This window comes from Hypoxylon trugodes (genome assembly GCF_022578975.1).
Source record: "Hypoxylon trugodes strain CBS 135444 unplaced genomic scaffold F4822scaffold_4, whole genome shotgun sequence".
In the NCBI taxonomy this organism is placed as follows: Eukaryota; Fungi; Ascomycota; class Sordariomycetes; order Xylariales; family Hypoxylaceae; genus Hypoxylon; species Hypoxylon trugodes.
This window is the reverse complement of record NW_026250019.1, coordinates 1469772-1493181: the sequence shown is the minus strand read 5'-3', so window position 1 is coordinate 1493181 and position 23410 is coordinate 1469772. Positions and strand designations below refer to the sequence as shown.

At 47.1% G+C, this 23410-nt stretch overlaps 4 protein-coding genes across 4 annotated transcripts; 1 reads left to right on the top strand and 3 right to left on the bottom strand.

The window, feature by feature from the left end:
• Positions 1 to 117: 117 nt before the first annotated feature.
• On the bottom strand, positions 118 to 5072 carry F4822DRAFT_442894 (uncharacterized protein; the record flags this gene model as incomplete). The annotated part of the gene is made up of 4 exons (XM_051463043.1): positions 118 to 857; positions 924 to 1707; positions 1758 to 4900; positions 4970 to 5072. The coding sequence occupies 4 exons, from the start codon at positions 5070 to 5072 to the stop codon at positions 118 to 120; spliced, it is 4770 nt and encodes a 1589-aa protein (XP_051315453.1).
• Positions 5073 to 6049: 977 nt separating this feature from the next.
• Positions 6050 to 6658, bottom strand: F4822DRAFT_428020 (uncharacterized protein; the record flags this gene model as incomplete). Its single annotated transcript, XM_051460840.1, has 5 exons — positions 6050 to 6081; positions 6142 to 6300; positions 6358 to 6366; positions 6422 to 6520; positions 6574 to 6658. 5 exons carry the CDS (start codon positions 6656 to 6658, stop codon positions 6050 to 6052), a joined length of 384 nt encoding a protein of 127 aa, XP_051315452.1.
• A 3858-nt stretch (positions 6659 to 10516) lies between these two features.
• F4822DRAFT_428019 (uncharacterized protein) lies at positions 10517 to 13913 on the top strand (the record flags this gene model as incomplete). The annotated part of the gene is made up of 6 exons (XM_051460839.1): positions 10517 to 11737; positions 11795 to 11985; positions 12099 to 12175; positions 12227 to 12787; positions 12839 to 13219; positions 13312 to 13913. The coding sequence occupies 6 exons, from the start codon at positions 10517 to 10519 to the stop codon at positions 13911 to 13913; spliced, it is 3033 nt and encodes a 1010-aa protein (XP_051315451.1).
• A 2850-nt stretch (positions 13914 to 16763) lies between these two features.
• On the bottom strand, positions 16764 to 18953 carry F4822DRAFT_208311 (uncharacterized protein). Its single transcript, XM_051453837.1, has 4 exons — positions 18478 to 18953; positions 18138 to 18427; positions 17488 to 18079; positions 16764 to 17431 (listed from the first exon to the last, which is right to left on the bottom strand). The coding sequence occupies exons 1-4, from the start codon at positions 18542 to 18544 to the stop codon at positions 17139 to 17141; spliced, it is 1242 nt and encodes a 413-aa protein (XP_051315450.1). The 5' UTR covers positions 18545 to 18953; the 3' UTR covers positions 16764 to 17138.
• Positions 18954 to 23410: the final 4457 nt, after the last annotated feature.

The window sequence follows — 23410 nt, the reverse complement described above, 5'->3', positions numbered from 1 at the left end:
AGCTGCAGTCTATTTGAGATTTGTTATCCATTCTGATTACACAAATACAGGTACCGTCAACCTCTATTTCTCCGAAACAATTTGTGGCTTACTGGCGAGCTTTGTACTTCCCCTCTTTTAATCTTGCTTCAAGGTCTTAGAGTCCCTGCGATCGGATTTCCCGCCCAAATCAACCTCCTCAAAATTTGCGTCTGCTTGTTTGACCTTGCTTTGACCCATATGGCCGCCATGCTCCTTTCCGACGCTTTCGATTTCTGTCTGAGCCGGCTTAACCTTGTTTCTCATATGCGCACCGTGTTGTTCTCGGTGTTCTGATCCGTTTGGGTCTGCTGGCTTGACTTTTGGTGTTCCGTGAGAAGCATGCTCTCCCGTTGAGGCGTTCATATTGATCACATAATCGCCCTGACCATGCGAAGCTGACTGCTCCTGGCCAGCGTATGGTTGAACCTTTGATATCATGTGAGACGAGTGTTCCTGTGGATAATTCCATTCATGGTCTTCATCCAATTCGCCGTCTATGGAGGAAAGATCTTCCATTTCCTCTCGTACTGTCTGGCCCATGACACATTCACGCTCGGAGTAAACCTCAGGGTGCAAGGTATTGTTATCATGCTGATGCGGTGGCCCTAATGGACCCAAATCTTCGAGCTCGATTCGCGGTATCTCTTCGTGTTCGCCATTGTGGCTTCGTTTGCTTCTCGCGCTTCTCTTACTTACCTTACGGACAATTTCCCCGAGCATCTCCCCTCGCCGCCCAATCTCGTCGCGAGCTAAACCGACAGCTTGTCGATTGAGATGAACACCTTCGTCAATCAAGCGATTTTTCTTCCGAATTTCACTCCATCGCGTTAAAGAACCTAGTTCGAGGATGTTCATGCGACGGAATTTTTCCGAAGGGTTACCGAGGATAACGGGCCTCTAACCCACATCGTCTTCAGGGATTTCGGTGACATCATGAAGACCATTGGCCTTGGCGGCAGCTATCGCAGAGGCACGACGGCGAAGACTATCCCGTCTCTCTTCCGTCCACCTTTCCATCTCGACGCTTTTCGAGTTGGGGATGATTTGCAGTCTTCGAAACCGAGCGAATACACCAAGAATTAGAAGAGAGAATAAGAACAAAATGGATGCTACAACACCTGTTGCGGCCCTTTGCCCTAAACTTCGCGTAGCTATTCCACCAATACCGGTAGCCCCCGCGGCGAGAATGAAACCGATGCTGTGGATGGTGTTCCAACCAGCCGTAACCCGAGGAAAAGACGAGTAATTGGTTCTTTTGATGTTGTTGTCCTTCCCAGACCTAGAGCGACCGGTCATTCCTGGCTGAAGGTCAGAGGTATCCCACGCCTCCATTAACATGCCGTTGCATTCAGCGATAGCAAGACATGATAAAAATCCGATCAGGGCCGCGAAAATGCAAGGGAAAACTAGATGAACGGGTGGTCCTGACGAGACAATAGTATATAGGATGCCAGCGATGGGGAGCACAATGACGAATACAGCCCGACGGACTAGGTGAGAGGTCCAAGTCATCATTCTGTCAAACGTCATGCTGTTGGTTATTGGTCCCGTTGAGCGCGACCGAGAGAAGATATTCGCCTTTTGGAACGGCACCGCCGCAAGCGCACCAACGGCAACGGATGATACCGCGGCGCCTACAAATGGAGATCGAAAATGATAGTGTCTGGAAGATAAGGAACCCAGAAGCTATGAGTGTTAGCGAAACGTACAAGTTTTCATCGAGCGGGTCAACTCACCACTATGATCAGAACGACTTGAGCATATATCCATGCCGAGTAGAAAGCCATGACGACGAATCCAGGCTGGCGGAGCATCTCAAGTGAAAGTGCCATACCATGATACATCTCTTGGCCCCACCATGTTGGTCCATCCCCGACCCGGTGCATCATGATCTCGCCGCGAGCTACTCTTCGGGACCATCCTGTCTCGGTTCTCACTTCGGCTACTGAGCGTCTCCAAGCTGATCGTCGGACCTCTGGACAGATGACGTTGAGGAAAAGGACGACCGCAATTGACATGATGCTAATGTATAACCCCCAAGACGGCCGTAAAGTGTCGATGACCAGAGCACCAACCAAAAAGCCGATGCCTAATGAGCCGATAAAGCACCACGTCCAGATCCCAAGCCAAACTCCAAGGCCACCGCCGTGCCTTCTTACATCAGATTGATCCACAACTTCCTGATGTGGGTTGCTACTCATTAGAGATGCCCCAAAGAGGTCGGTTAAAATAGAATGGAAGTTCATATTGGCGAACCCCAAAGCAAAACCCATGATCCCTCTGGGGAGCAGCAAGGCCCATCTCCAAACGCTGGTGTATGGGGATCTCGGGGTGCTGACAGCAATGGCTTGAGGAAAGAGTAGCGGCATCGCTACGCATAGGCTGCACAAGATGTACGGTTTACGGCCATGGAGCAATGGCAGAGGCCAGCAAAAGAATGTCGAAAGCGCCATTCCAAGGTACAGTCCGACATTGCCGATGATTGAGTAGTGGTGGAAATCTGCAATGACGTATTGAATCGATGGGACTAGGCCTGCGTAGATCCCAATTAAGACACCAACTAGAGCAGTGCTGATACATGCAACCGAAGCAACAAACCGCTTGCGCAAGGGGGACCAGTCGCGGGCTATAGTTGGATGTCGTCTCACCGATCTGGTAAGACTAAATCGTTGCCCGTCTCTGAGACTGACATGGGATCTCCTTCGGAGGCTGATGTTGCGAACTTCGTGGGTTCGCTTGGGTGGTGCTCTTCCTTGAGGCACCGAAGCTTCTGCATTCGATTGATTTGCGTTCTGGTTGGGTGCAGGTACTTCTAAGTGCCGACCGTGTCTTTTATTGTTGTCGGACTGGGTGACGGGGCCTACCATATCGTCAGATCCATCCAAGCTACAAACATCCACATCCTTGTGGCAAATTTTGGGGTATATACCGTTTTGATGGAGATGCATATACCCTCCTTTCAGGCCCTCCCGAAGATTCATGGAACTGTCCCTGGGAGTGATTGGTGGTTCGTGGTAAACACGGATATACTCTTTAACCTCGCGGCTATTGGGTAAGGTGCCTTCTTCATCTAATACGTGGTGGTGTATTTCATGAACTTCCATTTGCCTGCGCTCAGACTTTCGGAGGCCACGAACGTTTGGCTCTTTATTTGATGACCGTATCACGTTTCCGCTGTACATGTCAGGTTTCAGCAGCTCGTCATTTCTCGCTGACGCCGAGGGCAAGTCTCCGCACCCATGGCCTGGGCTTTCAATAGCGCCGAGAAAAGTATTTGGCGACACCTTGGATGGTTCGTCGCCTGCGTGTTCGCAATGGTCTTGTCCGGTCACTTCATTTGCAAGAAATAATGCTTCGTTTAGCAGCCGTTCAAGGTTATGCACGGCCGAATGCATTGTTCCCATGTCTGCAGCATTTTCTCCCGAGAACGTCGTTACCCTAGATGGTATTGCACCGGCTTCATCGCCAGGATAGTCATTATGCTTCTCATGGCGAGGATGGGACTTTTCTGGTAATTGGGTAAGATTTGGAGCGCTAGATTCCGGGTACCCAAGCAATTGGCGAAGCCAGTTCGCAGCACGCCATGGGTCAACCTGTTCAGACGACGTGTTTTGCTCCAGCTCCTCCGACTCATCGTCTACGGGATGCGGACGCGTAGTTGGCGAGGCAGAAGCCGTTGACAATACCCTTTTCTTTTCCGGTGCGGTGTCCTCTTGTGGAAGAAGATTACCGAATAGATTCCGTAGAGACGCCATATTTCCATCATCCTGGTGCGCATTTTCTTGGTTTATGGCTGGATCCGTGGTCTTAGTAACAGCCTTGGGAACAATATCAGAGCTCTTTTGAGAATTCGAATATTGACTGGCACTTAACGAAGGCCGATTTTTAGGACGAGATGTAGTGACCGATCTGCTTCTTGATTCAGATAGAGGCATAGGCGGCCCGCCAAAGTCGTCTCCAGCAGACGAATGTCTTGTGGTCTTCTCGTCTTTCTTCACGCCGAATCCCGGGAGGAATCCCCAGTATGAAGCAGCTGTTGGTGGATCATCGTCTTTCTTAGGGTGCACTTTTACAGCTACCCCAGGAATTGAATTTTCTTCTGTCCTGAGTAGTAGAGGTGACGACTCATGATAAGGCTGTACTTTCGGAACCCATATATGCCCACCGTGAATGTCATTAGGATACATATCTTGTCCGGAACTCCGGAGAGAAGCACGGTCTACATGTGGGCGCACTTTTGGCGTGAGATGATGGCCATGATGGGGGTGCTCCACCACATCGGGCTTTTCTGGTGTGGCAATCTTAACCGAAGGTCTTCTTTGGTGAATGATCTCCTTATCTACTTTGGTGTTTCCGTAATCAGCAGGCTGAACCTTTGATATGCCAGCGTGGCCTCTATAAGTCGCATCAACTCTGGGAAGTAGTCCGGTGGCTGGACGAACTTTGACAGCGGAGGTATGATTCTTGTGGACATGCTCGGAAACGTCCACTATTTCTTCACAGGTGTCTCCTCCCGAAAGAAGGCGACGGACTCGCCCCGTGAGTATGGGTTTAGACGGATTAACCGGAGAAAGTTTGGTTGGCGGTGTCCTGATCGGAGAATCACGATCGGTAACAAACCCAGCATCACAAAAGTCGGCGCCGACAACCAATCCAGGGTGATGAATTTCTGCATGAGCGCCTGGAGGGTGTATCGTGGGATCAATGCACACTATCCCTGGTCGCCTGGGATTGTCGAGAACGGGGCCATCTGGGCTTTGACTTGCGAGATTGGCCTTGGAAGACTTCCTTGTAGGAACTGAAACACCTGAAAATCTGTGCTTAATGGAAATATTCCTCCCCGTCTGCTCCGATGGACCAGATGTCAAGACCGGAGGTACTGGTGATTCCTTGGGTAACTAATCCGTGGAAGCGCCCGGCTTCAATAGTTCATGACGATGTAGTCTACCCCTTGACCCTGTGGTATGGATGGAGGGCGGACGGTCGTTGGCAACTTTCAATGTCGGAGTCGAGTTGCTAGGATGCAACCTCGCCATCGGATTAAACTCCATGGTGATATCGCCCCGATGACGGTAGTAGGGGTAGGAATTCCGTAGTGGAACCGGGATTATCTATTCTAGCTAGGTGTTCGGCCCGTTCTCTGTCTGCCGCCGGTATTGCTGCCACCACTGTATCACTCAGTGGCGGGGAGAATCAAGGCGAACTAGGGAACCATGGAATTGCAATGCGAGGGTGAGGCAAATACCATGGAAGGTAGGTACTTAGTGATGTCTCAAGAGAAGATGGAGAAGTAGGTAAGTAATTACTACTAGATACGACTATTTTCACAATAGTGATAGTATATAGGAACAAGGGGAGGGCGGAGTAAGAGGCGGATGTTTACTAGAGATGTGATTGTTTGGTGATGAAAATGGTAGATCAAATTGCATTAGCATTAAAACAGGGAATTAAATAATTACCCCTTTCTTCTTTCCCTTCCCATGTGTATGCAGGCACATTCGATTGTGGATGCTACTTGCCTCAAGTTAAATTAGAAGCTCTTGAAAGTTTACTGGCAGCGACGGGCCGAATTAAAGTACGCGTGTCAATTGGACAGGGAAATAAGACCCCTGGCAGTTTTTGAATAAACTCTAAGGCGTCATAATACATTACATGTGTGAAAGTGAAAAATACACCACCTGGGCAGGTATCCAGGTACTTACAAGTTTAGATGCTTTATAGTAAGGCAATTTCAATTAGAGGCATCACAACTCAACAAGTAACACTTAGGTAACACCGTAACAACCTTTGTATGCTCTCATAATACAACTAGTCAAAGCTAGAGGATGTAAGAACTAAGTGCAAGAACATTGCCGGGACTAGAAAAGCCCCGGTCGTTTGCCTTTTCTTGCTAATGAAGAATAATAGAATACCCCATATCCATCCTATTTATTTTCTCTTCGTCTTGTATGTGTGGGACAGTAGCTATAATATTTCGCTTTTCGGACTACTGTTCCTATCTACAGGGTCTTCGAGCTTGGGATATCACTTAGATTTGGGGGGCTTCAGTGGGCTCGGGGACTGTATAGTAGTTAGAATCATGGAATAAGGTAGCGAGCTAAAGAATTTGAGAGAACTTACGGTCACTGCCGGGGGGAGTGGGACGACCGGTGGGACGACCAGTTGGGTGAGGACGGCTAGTGGGACGCGGGCCACCACTGGGGTGAGGGCGGCTGGTAGGACGAGGACCGCCAGTAGGGCGACCAGGACGACCAGTCGGGCGGCCAGTTGGCTCAGGGACTATTCGGAGTTTGTCAGTATTCAGAGTCCGGAACACGAAACCTGTTTTTTACGTACAGCCAGGGACTAGTTATCATGTTAGCTTATACCCTAAAGAAAGACAAGTGGTGGGGTCTCTTACAGTCAGATCCAGAGGGCCACGAGAGGGAAGGTAGAGGAGGAATGCTCCAGCCTCCAGTGGGAAGACCGCTGGGGAGACCAGTGGGGTGGGGACGCGAAGCTAAGTTGTTGGTGTCAATAGATTATTCACGATCGTAGAGTTTAAGAACATACTGCGAGCGTCCTCGCTGGGCTCAGCGTTGTTGACGGGGACGGCAGCGGCAAGGCCGACAAGGAGGAGAGCGACGATTCCCTTCATTTTGATGGATGTTTTTTGAGATGAGCAAGAAGTTCCCAGTAGTGACTCGACCCGATGATTGCCTGGTTGTCTGATTTGAACAAGATGAAGAGGTCCTTGAAGCCGACTTATATACACATTCTGAGTTGACTTGACGGAGAAGTCCTTCCTCTAACACACCGCAGTGCGTAGATCTTTGCCCAAGGGTGAGCTCAGGGATGAGGCTTTTCGGCAAATTACTTACAAATTGCAGATGAAGCTCTTCCCCGACGCAAGCCCATTACGACTGCAACCACGAAAGCTCAACTCGGCGTCGACACGTTACCTAATTCTAGACGGAGACTGGTGGCATATTAGAAGCCCGGACCAAGACATGCAGGCACATCGGAACAAGCTTTGCCAAGGCTCAAAGTAGCAAAGCCATGTGGCATCGCAAGGAGTTTTTAGATCGCTCGTTACTCCGTTCAATGTAGACACCCGCGTCGTTCACAGTCTACCGGGCTCGACGCACGCCTACTCTGGTTAGTGTCGATAGCTTGAAACGACGTAGATCGACGTAGGTAATTTACTTCCCAAATTAACCGATGTCCGCTCCGTACCTGATACTACATTTGACGCGTCATCTATACTGTTGGAAGAGGTGTATAAGCGAATGTGATGCCATCTGTCCCTGTCTCGATCGCAATTATTTTAACGTAAAGGAATCACTAAGATCATGTTATGCTTGTAGAATCTGAAGACTGTCTTGTTAGGATATATGTTTAGGTAAGGCGCCTCTATTTACCCATTTATCCCGACTTTCGACCGTGTTGACGGATACAGTCTAGACTGTGACCTTGAATAAAATGGAATGTTACCCCGTACTGAATCTGGAGTTGCGGGGTGGATTTGTGGAGTTGCGAATAGAAAAAGCAAAATGCATCATAGCCTCATGACAATCAAGCCAAGGCGGAGGTATGAAAACAGCGAGAATCGTCTAGTCACCTATGGAACCGGATAACCACCATCGTACGAAGAGATGAACAACCCATTACGCACGCAGATTAGGCTGAGGGGGGTCGAATGGGCTAAGAGAGCTCTGAGGCGTGCTGCTCGAGAAAAGGGATTATGTTAGGGATCGACCACCACATCCTCTAGCCGAGATGGATGGACACCAGTTGAATAGGACATGCATGCTCATCATGTTGAAACAGCCGAGCCGGCTAACTCTCATTAAAGCGGTATATCCTAGAAATATGATCCGTTCCTCACATAGCCGGACTTTAACGCGGGATGCATTCGTGCAATTCCAACTTAAGAAACATCCTATCCTCTATCCCGTTTGAATAAAATATTCATGGACGTAAGAACCGGTGGCGTTGTTGACGAAATGGATGAGATGATGTTATTTTGGTGAGTTCACCGGTGAGTCCACCGGAGCAATCTATTAGACGAGGACAATCATCTAATTAGTTGGCTATATCTTGGATTATAGTGGAGTGAGAAGAGCTTAAACCGTTCAAGGGTATCTATGCGCCCACCGAGTCGGGCTCTCAGATTGATTAATTTAATATCTAGGCCTTCGATGATGACAATGCGGTTCAGTTCATTTAGGTCGATAGGTCGACCGTTGGCTAGAATATGGGGTATGTAAGCAGAAACCAAGCCTCATGTAAACTCACGCAACCCAACGCGCGTGCTGTGGATTGGATTGTCACTACGTGTGTGGCACAGGCGATGCGCCTCTATGATAAATAGGTAAGCTTATTCCAGCATAGCCTAGGCATTCTGATAAATTCGACAAGCATTTCAGCCTCGTCCGATCTTATAAGATTAATCGGCGAATGTGGTAAAGAATATTCGGGGCCTGTTCGTTTGAAGGATGGTCTGTGGAACCAGCTTTCGCGTACTTTGTTGTCGTCAACCAGGGAATGGATTACGACTTGAGAACGTGGCCATAAGAAATGACGGTCAACTCTTGACGATCGCGGGATTATCAAGCGATGAATGCCGATGTAAGGGAAGTAGTTGAGTTGTATATAATTGACATGTAGAATCTAAGATTCTACTGAATTGATAATGAATGAGGTATGATAGTGTAAGTTCTATGTTTGTTCTAAACTTTAGCTAAGGTGCTTAAGTTGGAGAACCCACCTGTCAAATAGACAGCGCACAGACCACTTACTAAAATATTAAACATGAGATGATGGCATCTCAGAGGAAAAGAGCGATGAACGATGAACGAACTGAACCCACTTTCTCCAAAACAGTTCCCTGACCTAGTGGCTAGATCCCACGGCTGCCACGGCAGTCAAATAATCTAACCTGGGAAGCCGTTTCTTTGGCTGGAGTTCTAGAACCATTTAGGCTAAGCTCATTCGTGAAGAACAGCAATGACGACATTGCATCCCTTAGGTGCCTTGATCTAACACAAGTGGCACTTACTAATTGTGTTTAGATCTTGGTATACTCCTTGCACATACTTAATGAAACACGAGAATTTGAAGGAAATAACATGAATACAGGTAGAAATCACGTATTCCGTCGGAGTCTTAGAATTTCTCAAGAAGAAAAAGAATATTTCGGAATGAACTAGAGAAATGCATTTCTAAGGTAAGAGCCAAACACGGGACCCCTCTACGTATAATTTACATACAAGGGTATAGGCTGCAGCTGCGCAAAATGTGTACTCAGCCACCAATAAAACCCTACCAAACGAGACAAGGTGCCACCACAGCCCCAACTAAAACATCTGGGCAGTGATCACAAGACGCTGAAAAAAAAGTCTCACCTTTTTAAAATCACTATCATCATCACCTGTTTGTCTGCCTAATGCGATGCGGCGAGAATTAAGTCCTACGTATCGGTGTTTGGTATTTTCCCGAATATAGGAAGTTTTTCAATTAGGTATTTTGAGGCTATGGTAGTGTTTCAATTTTTTTTTTATTCCAACGTCTTGATTGACCAACATATAACAGAGAATCGTATAGAAGGCGGGGCTCTGTTGGATATCAGGAAATATCGAATAAGATCGGCCAGATCGGGGACCCCGCACTAGAAATATTGAAAGCTGAGAGAGGAAGAAGGAATCGGTCGCGTCACTCTTCCAACTCCCATACGAGACCTCACCAATGCACCTTTACACAACATAAACCAAAGTACAGCATTGGGCGAACAACTCATCGTACACTATCCACCGTTCCCGATTAATTGGGAATAAGCAATCGTCGTAATAATCTAAAGAAAGTAAAGAAGAGGCCTCGAGAACCTACTTGTTCTTACTTGTCTATGAAGTGGGCAAGTCGGCAGACTAAATAGCCACGAGGCAGGGCAGGGTTGACAAGCGGCTAACCTGCTAACAAGAAGTCGGTTGGGTCCGTTGGTCACTTAGTCACTTAGTCACGTCAAGTCTCACTCATCCCCCTCCACAAAAGCTCCGAATGCCAAGTAAAATCCAAATATCTGCGCTGAACTTGGACTGGGCTATGGCTATGGCCTACTAGCTACATGCACCTAAGAGTTGGTAGAGTCACAGTCGGCGCCCCCTCGGGAAACATCGCGCTCATTTGCCCAATTTTCCCAGTTGTTCGTTCGTTCTTCGCTCATCGCCCTTCCCGGCCATTCCCTGAACCAGCCCAGCTTTTTAGATAATGCCCGGAGGTCCTGCGTGACACCATTCATCATCCCACATCATCACCAGCCTTCTTTTCCGTGCGATATATATAATACGTATATACGTATCTGCCATTTGATATTGATTTACATAGTCGAACATATCACCTACTATTTTTGCGAAGTACGGATTCTATTTCCTTTTCGCTGTTCTCGAAATCAATTATATATACCCACACATCGTGACGTCACTGTAACCTACCCGGACTGTCGGGGACTTGCGACAACATGTCTCAAGTTTATCGCGAGCGCGATGTGCGCTATACAAGAGATCAAAGTCCTTCGTCCGATGACGAGAAATATAAAACTACAACTATAAGACGATACAAAGTTAGCGGCGGACAAGGCGGCAATAGGGTCGTCGAACGGGATCGCGTCGAGCGCCTCGAAGAGGACGATGATCGCCGGTCAAGATATTCGCATTCCCATGCCGGCCGTTCATCCGCCGATCTGTTAGAGATTGATCGCCGCGTGGATAGACACTACCCCGAGCGACCGAAATCAGAACACGACCGATACAGAACTGTCGAGTACGAGCGAGACCGCGATATCGACAGGGATTATTATCCCGAACGCCGAACTACAGTCATCGAAGAAATAAGACAAACCTCTACATCGCCTCGCGATCACTATTGGGACCGTCGCTCGGCAGACCCATGGGGCGATATTCGAGAAACGGATGTTCGCCTTGATAAACGGGTTGTCCGAAAGGATCCTGATGGCGATGTTCAGGTCAAGGAGAAGACCGTGGAAGAGCGTAGGGATGATCCCCGCGATTACAAGGAGCGAGATATCGAGTTCGAACGCCGAATAATTAGGGAAAGAGAACCTCATGAAGATATTGAGCGATACCGACGGGAAACCGAATATTATGCAGCTCCGTCTCCCCCACCAGCACCTGTCGTAATTCGTCAAAAAGCTCCCGAACAAAAGGTTGTCATTCATGAGGCTCCCGCTCCCCCCCCTGTAATTATGCCACGCCAGGAACCCACATACATTGTCCTTAGAGATCAACGCCACGAAGTTGAACGCCGTCCTGAACGCCGGGAAGAAGATGATTATCAATACAGACGTCGCCGTGATGATCGAAAATATGAGAGCGATGGCTACGAAGAAGACTATTATGTCAAGCGAACTGTCATCAAGCGTGAACGTAGCTCAAGCTCTGACCACCACAAAAGACGTCATCTTGCTGAAGGCGCTCTCGCTGGTGCTGGTATCACCGCTCTGCTCGGAGGTCGCGGCAACGGCGATCACCAAGAACATAGAGGACGAAAAGTCCTTGCCGGTGCCGCTTTAGGCGCATTAGGTACCGAAGCCGTGCGCCGTGCTAAGAGTGCATATGAGGATAGATATGAAGACCGATATGAAGATGACTACGACGACGATTACCACCGACACCGACACCGCAGCAAGTCACGGAGCAGATTGGCGACTGGGTTAGCTATTGTAAGTCATTGCCACCGTTTTGGGAATCATAGAAGACATATGCTGATGCGATAATAGGGTGCTGCTGCTCTAGCCGTCGCTGGCGGCCTCAAGTACATGCAAAACAATAAGGTTGAAAAAGAAGAGGCCAACCGTGGACGTGCGCGACGCCGCCATTCTGTTGACGATTATTCAAGATCCCGAAGTCGATCTGAGCGTAGCCGCCCCCATAGCAAATCCAATGCGGCTAAGGCAGCCTTAGCAACTAGGTGAGTATCTTACACGGTCGAATAGTATTTTGTCTAGTGCAATCTTCTTGATTATACGTATTTTTCAAAAGGTAATTGCCCCAAGTCACATTGCTAACGACTCGGTGTATTAGTGCTGTCGCTGGTATACTGGAACATTATAGGTCTAAATCCCGAGGAAAGTCTCGGTCCAAGTCCCGCTTGAGAACAGGTGAGCATTAAATATAACTTTATGGTGGGAATTGATTCTCACTGTTATTAGGTGCTGAGATTGCTGCCGCTGGATTGACTGGTGCTGCAGCGAGCAAGCTCTGGGAACGCCATAAAGAGAAGAAAGAGCGAGAACACGATAGGGAATTGAAAGATGAGGAATATTCTGACAGAGATCGAAGCTTATCAAGAAGTCGATCCCGCTCCAGGTCTCGCAGTCGTCATTCGCATTCTCGAGACTCTACGGCTGATAGAGAATTAGGCCTGGTTCCCGTCATTCCAGGAGTGGAGTACGGGAGTGAACCTCTTAAGGAATACGATTCTGCCGGCGACGAGCCAAGGCGCCGCCACCGCCGCCGACGATCGGCTTCCGGATCCGACCGAGACGTCCAGAAGAAGAGGAGCCGCAGCAGAGCTCGTGAACTTGCGGCTGCGGGGCTTGGTACTGCAGCGGCAGCGATAGGTATCAAGAAGTATAGGGACCGCCAGAAGAGTAAAGAACGAGACGAAAGATCTAGAGAAAGAAGTCAAAATAGATCCCTAGAAAGGGAAGACCGAGACCGAGACCGAGAAAAGCGTAGGGCCAGGCGATCTCGTGACCGTCAACGGAGACGTATGTGAAAATCTTTCCCAATTTGAAGCCACTTAGTTAATCGCGATACAGGTTATGAAGAGGAAGCAGCGGATGATCCATACTACGGTGATTATGATGCACCACCATCGCCGCCCCACGCGTCTGGCGGTGCATACTATCCACCTCCGCCTACTCAACCTACTGAACCGCCACCTGCTGGGCCAGGCGGATTTACGCAGCATTCCAACCTCTCTACGCCAAACGTCAATGCATACACCCCTTACCCACCATATAACCCTCAGGACTATGCGGGCTCACCTCCGATGAACTTTCCCCCGCCACCCGGACCACCAACCGGACCCCCGCCTTCAGGACCGGCAGACCGGCCTGGGCCAGAACATGTGAGTCGTCCACGCTCTGGTGACATTGAATCCCCTCCCGATGCCTCTCGGAGCGCGGCTACTGAGCAGGGTGCGTCTCCTTGAGTTTGATTTGCTTATTGTCGTGATATGCCTTTGTTCTAGCATATACTAAAATTCAACAATTTCTGACAAATTTTCTAGATGGTGTAAGATCTCGTAGTCGGTCACGGTCGCGCTCAAGATCCTCGACAAGAGGCATATCCTCAGGTCCTTCTCCCAATTCCAGAGTTAAATTCGGTCCCCTCTCTCCTAAGTCCTCCCAGACCCTCCGAAGACATCGCCGACAAAATGATGAACGGTCACTAGCGGTCGCTACTAAAAATGACAACGAGGACGAGGAGGTAGCCCGTATGAACCGCCCTCGGAACTCGCGTAGACGCTCGGACTCAGATACTTCATTTAACCGCCCTCGTGTCCAACGGAGGAGGAGGCGGCGCGACGAATCTCCTAACTCCGATGAAGACGACATTGAATATCTGCCCGATCGTTTCGACGCTTCTGGGCGACCCATCAATGACGACGAGTACAGCAGCGCACTTAATAGCATTCCAAGACAGGGTAACTTCGAATACAACCCGCGCGACGAGAACGACTGGCACGTACGTGGGGCCTGGAGGACTATCGGCGAGCCGGACCCCGCTCTTGTCAGTGAGCTCGCGCAGACCTTTGGTGGGCTATTAAGACCTGCTGGTGGACTAATGGGGGTTTTGGGACGCGCATTGACGGATGTGGGATCACGATAATTAATTCTCGGTGGCACGACACTTTTTCGTTGTTTTTGTTACACGACAGCGAAGCGAAATGGATGATATCATGGGTCATGATCAATGAACGATTTTCTCTTATTTATATTCTCATTTTGACGATTCTTATACGGCTTGAGTATTAGATTTTTCTTATTTATTTTGTTCATGAATGAATGCGTGGTGGGCGGTGAGCGTTGAGCAATTGGTGTAGGGTGTTGAATGCCCTAGGAAGGATATGGTTACGATTTATTTCGTCTACGATTGATGATGCTTTTCATAATTAATGAATTTATTAATTAATCAACTATTGAGTCTACTGGGATGATTATAGCGGTTGCGAGAGTCGTAGGATGTTTCGTCGCGAGATAAAATTGCTGTGATTGATTTCGGGTGAATCGGGCTTCGGATGATACGGACGCTCAAGATTGGGTCATGATATTTTCGAACTTAAACATGATTTAGTAATATCTCCGTGACTTAGCTCTCAGACGCTCTCGGCGTGATCCACGAGCTACGAGGTCACGAATTCGCTACTCCAGGAATTCTTTGCATTCTAATTCCAATAATCCCGAAACCCTCGGTCGACTTTCCAGAGGAAGATTCTCGTCGGTACCGACGCGTCGCATCATGAGTTCTTCAATGACATCATAACGCGATAAAACCATCCTGTAGGATATTGGCCGTTACAGATATGCTGCGTCTGGGGATAATTCGCTTCAGAATCACCTTAAATCCTATGGAATATTCCATATTATGGAGTCAACTCCTTCATGATCGGTTTAGTCCGAAATCGCTGCTGCAGACTCGATCCTCTATCCCAAAAGGGACATTGCAGGTATGTACCTCCGAATTCTTGAGGATTCTCGAACACCGTCTCAGCGGTTGTTTCGAATATAACTATAAATCCCATGTAGAATCCTGATACGGAGAGATTGAAGACTGAGAGGGCCGGGTTAACTTTTTTCTTCAGCTCGGAGTAACGTTCTGGTTCCGAAGGATCGCGTATCGGTAGATCTGGAGGCTGATACGTCACCACTTCCCTCTTATCGATCCTCTGGGGGAAGATTTGACGATAATGCGATAACTACGCGATGCGGTGAGCGGAAGAACTTGAGTTATCAGGCATTTTCCATCGCGCGTCTTGCCAGGTGAGGATTTTACGATCATGTTATTGTGAGTACCCGAGGCGAACCTGAAATGCGTAGTAACCAGGTATTGAGATCCGTAATGGAAATATAGGAACCCTTTGTCGGTTGTCTCGGAAGTGAGCATTTTCCACTTGGGCTAGTAAAGAGACTTTGCCAAGATATGTTCCGATATCCTAACCAGAACATTTAACGACTCTTATTCATGGAGGACTTGAACTACTGATGTCCGCTGCCTCTTCATAATACTCTTACATAATTAATGAACGATTACTAACACTCATTGGCGGCTCGTTCGAGGCATAGCAATCCTACACTATGCATTATGTAAGAGGCCCATTTGACTGTATGCGCCTCGATGATTATGGGTAAATAGTTATGGCTGAGTATCTAATCGAGTTAGATGAGAACAAAAATACGAAGGGACCTATGAATTTCTAGAAGGGTTGGGTACGGTAATCCCGATCTTCAATCCTCCTTGCTGCATGACCCTTGGCCAATCCATCCTCGCACCCTCATAGTCCTTCATAAGTGCGAAGCATTTCGAACATGATAATAGCGCTCTTACAGCACTTAAGCTTACTGAGGAGAAATGCGATATAAGACACAACATCTTTCGCAACGTGCGCGAATGCAACGATGTCAAGGGTTGAGCTGATCGAAGGCCCTGCGGCATGGACAGATGTGATAAGAGGAAGCATTTTCCCCATTAGTTCATATTTGTACGGGGATGCCTCGTGACTTGCAGACAATAAATCCCATCACGGCTGACCAGATTGGAGTTTTTTACTGTCCGTACGAGATAGCCTATCGCCTTTTGTGCGAATAAATGACAACACATAAAAAAGCTGTGATATTTAGCGTAGGACTTTTTATTGAAAGAAAAGCAGTCCTAGAGGGGAAAACTCACAATTAAAGGAAAAAGAGTGGCAGGTAAGCATGTTGTTATATTACCATGTAGCATTGCCCAAATTCACACCGCTTATATGACATAAGTCAGCTCGAATATACCCATCTTGGTACGTTCGAGCGATTACGGTACGATACGGTGGAATAATATGACCCGACCGGCCCTTGTCTGTCATTTTTTAAACAGTATTTCAGGTATGATTTGGATAAGCCCCGATATAGTTCTTACGAGCTACCAGAACCCTGGTAATAATTCTGGGGAGTGGTAGTAAACAAATTCCGGGGGTTGGATTATAGTGTCAATTCGGTGTTAGGCGATTTTCGGATAACAAACGCGCCGATGTAACTCGGAGAGGCAGGACCGGCATTGCTGAGCCGCTTCAAAGTTTCTTAAAACCACACTGGTCTATATCTAAGGAGTATAGAATAATAATATGGGTGCTGACACACGCTGGCTTACGTACCAGTCTCCTTGTAGAGTACCTAGTTTCTCTGGTACCTAATTTCCAAGGGTAGGCTATGATGAAAAATCTTTACTACCTTCCTTTTGTTGTACATAATAATTCGGTTAAGTTTTATTGCGAAAACATGGCGATATTAAGATCGATGCTGATGTTGATGATGATGGCGATAGTGAGTGCGATGATGCATTCAGAAATTGTGGTAAGCAGACAAGGCCTAGATGTAGAAGTAAGCGCTCGTACCGAGAAACTGAAATGATCAGCAAATCACCGAGGTCAGGTGAAGTTCAGTAAACACTTGGCATGTCACAAAAAATGAACTGGAAAGGGGGTGAGATGTAAAGATCCAAGGACTACTGCCTCTAATATATTCTAATTCTAACTAGAAAAAATAGAAATGCTGCAGTGGTATCTTGAGGGCGTATATGCCCGTTTAAAATGCAAAATGTAAATGCTAGATCAAGTATGCGATGCACCCTTTAACCGTTGCCGGTTTTCTATTTTTCCTTTCAACGCCCGCTGTGTAAAAAAACAAATGTAGTTGTAAATGCAAACAAATATACGGGACTTCAAGTCCTCTTTCTATCCCATCTGCTCGCCGGGCAGGTTTCGTATCATTCGTCATGATACATCGTGTTGATTCGATGTCGGAGATATATATACGGGTGATGAATTGGTGAATATTAGATGAAATAGGTGTTGAATATTTATAGTGAACTAGGGTCGATCTTAACGTTCGATTTGATGCCGGATAGGCTCTTCATGATCGCTTCGAGTTGCAATGTCGTGCAGTTCGCGTTGATGGTGACTGAGCAAGTGTTAAAATCGTCGAACTGAGCAGGAGGGGTAAAGCTCGGGGTTGTCATGCATGAAGGTGGTGTAGAAGGAGCGGTCTCGGGGTCCATTAGGTGACCGCTGATAGAGGGTGTCGACGACGAAGTTTGCGAAGGAGGGGAGCAGCTAGGCGAGCGAGAGTAGTTGAGGTGCATCGAGTCTCCGCCTTTGTAAATGTTAGCCGATATTCCGTGCGTTAGAGTATGTCGTAAAATTACTGACCATATACTGCGTAAGGGGCGCAGGTGCCCATTCCCGCTAGGTCGTGACCAACACCGAAGAATTCCTCTCCTCCAAGTCCCAAGTATGGGGAAGAGTGTGAGTCGAGAGGGTATTGGTTGGCGTAGTGAAGAGTGTCGATCGTCTCGCCCGACCAGCTCGGTGTAGAGATGCAAGATGTGCCGTTGTGCATAGAAGTAGGAGGCGTCAATAGACCAGGGTTGGCCCAGGAGTTCAATGTCGACATGCCTAAACCGTTTATGTGGCTACCAATGATGGTGGCATTTGCGTCCTCTGTGCGCTCGTCTACACTGTCTTCGTACTCCTTGTCCTCATCATATTCGTCATCGTCGGTTCGTTGAGGGGTCTTTGTGTCTCGTTGAGTGGTTGCGGCGGTGCCTTCGGAGCTGCTAGACATAACCGAAAACGCCCTTGAGACACTTCGGTCCTTAGACTTTCCACCATTCTCGTGTCTTAATCGTAGCGTGGAGTATCGGTTCTTGAGAGCTAGTGTGGTTCTTCGGGGAGTGTGAGAAGCTGCGATGGTAGTCCAGTTGGTACCATGTGTGAGAACTGCGTGAAGCAAATCGGAATCCTGGGGTCGACCGTCAGCGACCATAGAACAATAAAATGCGAGAGCGGGTGGGAATGACCTCTTTTTCAGTCCAGTCGCAGTGATTTATGCTGGGGTCGAGCACTTGGCTCCAGTGGCTAGAGCACTGATCCGAGTTCCTCGACTTAACAGCCCGTGCGACTTGGCCCCAGTTGGGACCATATTGGCGAACGGCCTCGATGAGCCGTGCGTCCTCCTCGGCAGACCACGAACCCTTAGCCGTGCAGTCTGCAAGTGTGTTCCACCATCTTCGTCGGCAGTCCTTGTTAGAACGTCCGGGTATGGATTTGGCCAACTCTCGCCATAGAAGTGGTCGAGATTGAGCCATAGCTAAATGTTGTTAACATAATACTCTACGGTAAGGCCGATGAAGCACCTACCATTATTGACAACCGATCGGAGAAGAGCGTCCTCCTCAGGCGTCCAGTTCCGTCTAACGCGAGCCATTATGTTGTAATAGGTAGTTGTAAATAGTTATGGTTGTTGAGATTGTTCCTTGTCTCTGTGATTATTGTGTTTGGCGTGGTGTTCTCAACATTCTTCCGGATGCTGAGTGCGGATGCTGATAAATATGTATAAGATGGCAGCTGCAATAGAGCATGGCAGTGACTATTCAAAGCTCTCCGTTAAACGTCGCCGACCCTGGGCGGCGGAAGGCCTGTATTGCCAGTGCTCCACCTGACGCTCTAGCATAATACTTCAGAGCATAGGTCCCGCTTTTAGGATAGGGTAATGTTCCAATAGAGCTAAGGTTCATGATTCTGAATAATAATTTGGATGCGCTAGGGACCCCGTCAACGGGCAGAGCGAAGGTACTTCGAAATTGGTAGGCGTCGCACTGTTTTGGGTGGTACCTATAATACCAAGCTATACGGCGACTGGAGTCAATGGGTAAACGTCACGCTTTGGTTCCGTCAGCAGGCGTTTAATTCCTTCCAGTACTGTGTTGAACCGTTATGTCACCCTTACCACATGCCTGTTATGTCATCAAAGTACCGGCAATTTTCTATCTATAGCCGCATCGCCTTGGCGTCCGTTGCCCTTCGGGGGGGTCATTAGCTCAGCCACTTGGTCTCTATTTGGTAGGTAGTATAATTCGGGTTAAATTATGTCGATCACGATGAGATTTGAAACTGCCAGGGCTAGAGACGCGAGATCTGTGCGACCAATCCCACGTGTCCCACACCGCAGGGTTATGAGCTGAACTGAGCTGAAGCTGTCCAAAGGTCCCTTGAAACGCTAACAGGAAGGCTTCTAGAAGGAAACTACTCTTTCGACGTAACCTGTAGAGGCAGTATACCACGTGGCTGCGAAATTGTTTGCTGGCGCCATGCTGTCGTATTTGGAAATGCTTTCAGTCCTAATATGTAGGACTTCATCTTCAATTTTATGACATTAGACCTTGAATGAGCGTTTTCTCGAAACGTAAAGGCTGACTCAACACTAATGGCCTCGCCTTGTAGCTCAGCGACCGGCAAATTGAATGATTGAACATCAGTAAACATCGTTCGTGTATGCTAGCCACAGTAAGGATTGAATGATTGACATCATATCCGCAATCGCACTTTTAGCGAGTAAGAAGCGCCAGCTAGCTTCATTGTTAGGCTGGTTGATCAGTTTCTCCGCCTTCGAAGAACGGACGAATTTACCAAATTTACTGCAAAATGATGTGGTTGATTGTTTGGAGACGAGCCGAAATCCGAAATCCGTTCGCGGAAAATGACTAACAAGGCCTTAATCCCGTACCCACGTGACCCATAATTACGGAATCAAGGGCTTTGTACCTAAGTACTGCAGATACAAAAGTACTTATTCATGCCGATCGATCCTACGCTAAACGCTAAGCTTAACTTTAATTCTATTTCTAGATTACTTTGTTTACGCCGCCCGAAAGCTTGGGATTCTTCGGGATCCATCCATGTTTCGTCTTTTTTCCAATATTCTAAAGTTTCATGTCAAACACAAGACCTGGGGTCACGTGGATCTGGAGAGGGTCTTCTTCGCTGGCAGTTTGTTGGTAAGAAAAAAGAGTTCCGGCACAGCTAGGAGCATGACTTTAGTGGCTTAATAAGTCAAAGCCTGCGGAGCTCTCCGCTAAGCACTAAGAGCATTAACCGTATAGGTAAGTTCTACCTAAAAAAAATACGCAGAGACCAATGACGGCTAATAGCTAATTGCCGATCACATAGAAATGATCAGCCCTGAAAAATGGTTTATTTAGTGGCAGCGTTAACCATTCAGTCAATTCCGAAAATAATGATGCTGGTGGATTTTGGATTTGTTTACTGCTCGTGATTACCTAAGTAGGAAATTGCTAAAGGTAGTGGTTTGCAAGTTCGTTATCCTGGTTATACTATTTTTTGTGTTATATGGGTTATGAAGGATTAGTTAATCTCCTTACTCAGTCGCTGTTAGTCATTTTCAAGATGCGAAAGATAAAAACAGCCTCAGCGCCTTCTCGATTCTGTATCGGCCGAGAGCCATAGCTCGCAACCAGGTTCCGTAATCCGGCTCAGTATGGAGACGTGCTTCTATGGGTAGGGGAAATGGATATCTTTAGCTAATACCTATATCCCGAACTGCGGCGGTAATCCTATTGCCAGGGCAGAGCCAATCAGAAGTCACCATGTAAGGATTACAAACATACTATAGTGGGTATCACATATTAGATTAAGGGTATTGCGGTATTGCGGCGTTGCAGGCTAGCAGTTTACGGTATATGCTCAATGGCATTTCATAGCCGAACTACGACTGTGCCGTACTCTTTCTGGGGGAGGTCGTGGATTATAAGCTTATTTATTTTGTTACATTGGAGTTTAGGTAATATCCGGTTGTCTAGTATACCGTATACCCAGGTACACCTAGACAATTCCCATTGTTATTTTTGTACCTAACCCTGCTGTCCCCGTATCTGATTTCTGGGGAAAAGCTTAATGTGCGTTTGTTTTTTTACGACAGGCTATGGTTTGCGAGGCAGCGTCTAAATCGAACCGCGCGGAACCAGCTCATGCAAAGCTTTGCCTCCTGTGTAATCTCCGATATATCGTGCTGTTCAAGAGAAAATGTACCCACGATGTCCACTGTTAGTATCAACTAGCGCGGAATCTTCCATCTTCGGTTTCGTAGAGCGGCTGAGAATGCAACAATCCCGTAAACCCGAAGGCCATCCTCTTGGCCTAGCTTAATAATGATATTTTTAGTTGCAACATGTGGCAGAAATGGCCGCATAATGAATACTGATGGCATGAGGATGGTGTATGAACGCGTTGTGTTTGAGAATAATCTGTGCAGGAATCGAGAACTGACTCGGAATTTTTGGATCGTACACAGAGTCTAGAGTAATTTCGTTTCAACCTACCTGTCGACGGACATCTATTCAGCTCAAGGCACTATGTTCATCCTGCTAATAGAGACCAAATACGTCTCTGTCTCCTAGAAATTAAGTATATCGATATAGTGGCTTTGTTAACTGCCTACCCAGGTAGGTACTACGAGGTCTTCCCGTGCTTTACCTCCTGCTAATATTACCGCTAGTTCGAAACTCCTTTTTAGGCCTGCTCTGAAAGGCAAGAGTTTTGGCTGACTTAGGGGTATAAAATGTTCCCCTTGTGTTTCCATCGGTCAGTAGTAGATAGGTAATAGAAGAAATTAATTGCAAAACATATAAATGAAGGGAAGAAACTGTAAAAGGCTGCCTTTGATGAAATACCTTAAGAAGTCTACTAGAAAAAGCGGCGATTATTATGAGCAATTCATAGAAGCGATAGCTCATACGAAATCTAGCAATAGCTATCGGATGTCGGAAGTCTAGCGCCTAGAGTGTATTGCGTGATGGAGGGTATAGGAATCATTCATCGGAACTCTTATCGCCGTAGAAGCGAGCGACAATCTGGAGTTGAGCTAAGGGCATAGTATAAAAATTACTTATTTATAGAATATTTGCAGAGCATTCGCCAAGCTTGCTGGCGACCCCTCTCCACTCTCCACTATATACAAACCAATAGCTATTTACATACCTACTTAATTTTGCAAATGTACCTAATTATCTAAAGGTAAGGCTATTCGCAGTCGGTCAGAGTGTGCTATGTTCTCATGTTAGTATGCTAGTATAGTTCGGGAACTGTGTGGTAAAGACGCCGACGCTGCACCCACGACCCCCCCCCCCTCCTTTCTCCGCCATCTTAAAGGGAGGCCAGAATAACAATGTAAAATGCTTTCCTTATATAACTAGGTAGGTATACTATTGGAAATGGCCCAAAGTGAAAAAAAGGAAATAAATAGGGCGTGGGTTTCCGGACGGAGTAGACTATCTAGGTATTATATGCAACATCGGACGAAGTTATTTCGTACCTAGGTGAATATGTCAACGCTGGGATACTCTTGGCATCTAGGTATATTTACATATGTTAAGTTAGTACGTAGGTATCTAATACTTAAGAAACACCTATATCGGCATTGCAATTCTTATTATATCGAGCGAGCGTTTGTTGACAACATGTTCTTATCTGCCTTTAGCACACTTCCTGACCCGAGACATAAAACCGAAAACGTCGCCTTGATTGGATTTTCGTCATTAGATGATACTTACCTGCGAATTATTCGCAGAATAAATCAATTGCCATATTTCTTTACGTCGGTCTCGTGATACTGGCTATATACATCCCACTTACACCCTACCTACAACTGATATGCCATAATATGAGGTTTTAATCCACTAGAGAACCATACTTCATAGAACTCATGTCTATTAGTACGGTTATTGGACAGGATGGTGTCGACGTAATGTTCATCGTGGATGCAAATATCACCAAGACCGTGATCGATGCTTCTCGAGGAGTATTCGGGGCAGTAGAATTCCGAAGACACGTTGGATCAGCTGTGTTTTGAGTTTTTCGCATAAACTTAAAATACAATGGTTTTAAAAGTCATATGAAAACTATACCTAGGTATTGATCGAATCAAGGAGTTTGCAATTAGTGAGGTAGGTGTGTGTGGCTTTACAGAATCAATGTCCCAACCATTAAGAGGCGTGAAGTTACCTAACGAGTTAGACAACTTCTATACTGTAGTGCAACTATGACACAAAGTTAATTGATATCTATTAGATCGACTACTTGGATGTGAAAATGGTCCACTTTACGCCGATAGCGGGAAATACTATCAATCTATTTTGATATACATACAGGAATAATTCATGGTATGACTGGATGGTATGACCGGATGGTGAGACTATTCGACCTCCTGAACCAAGACATTCAGGGGCTAACTCGAGCCTCATTCTTGGCAGCTGCACTTAAGTAATCAGCCACGATT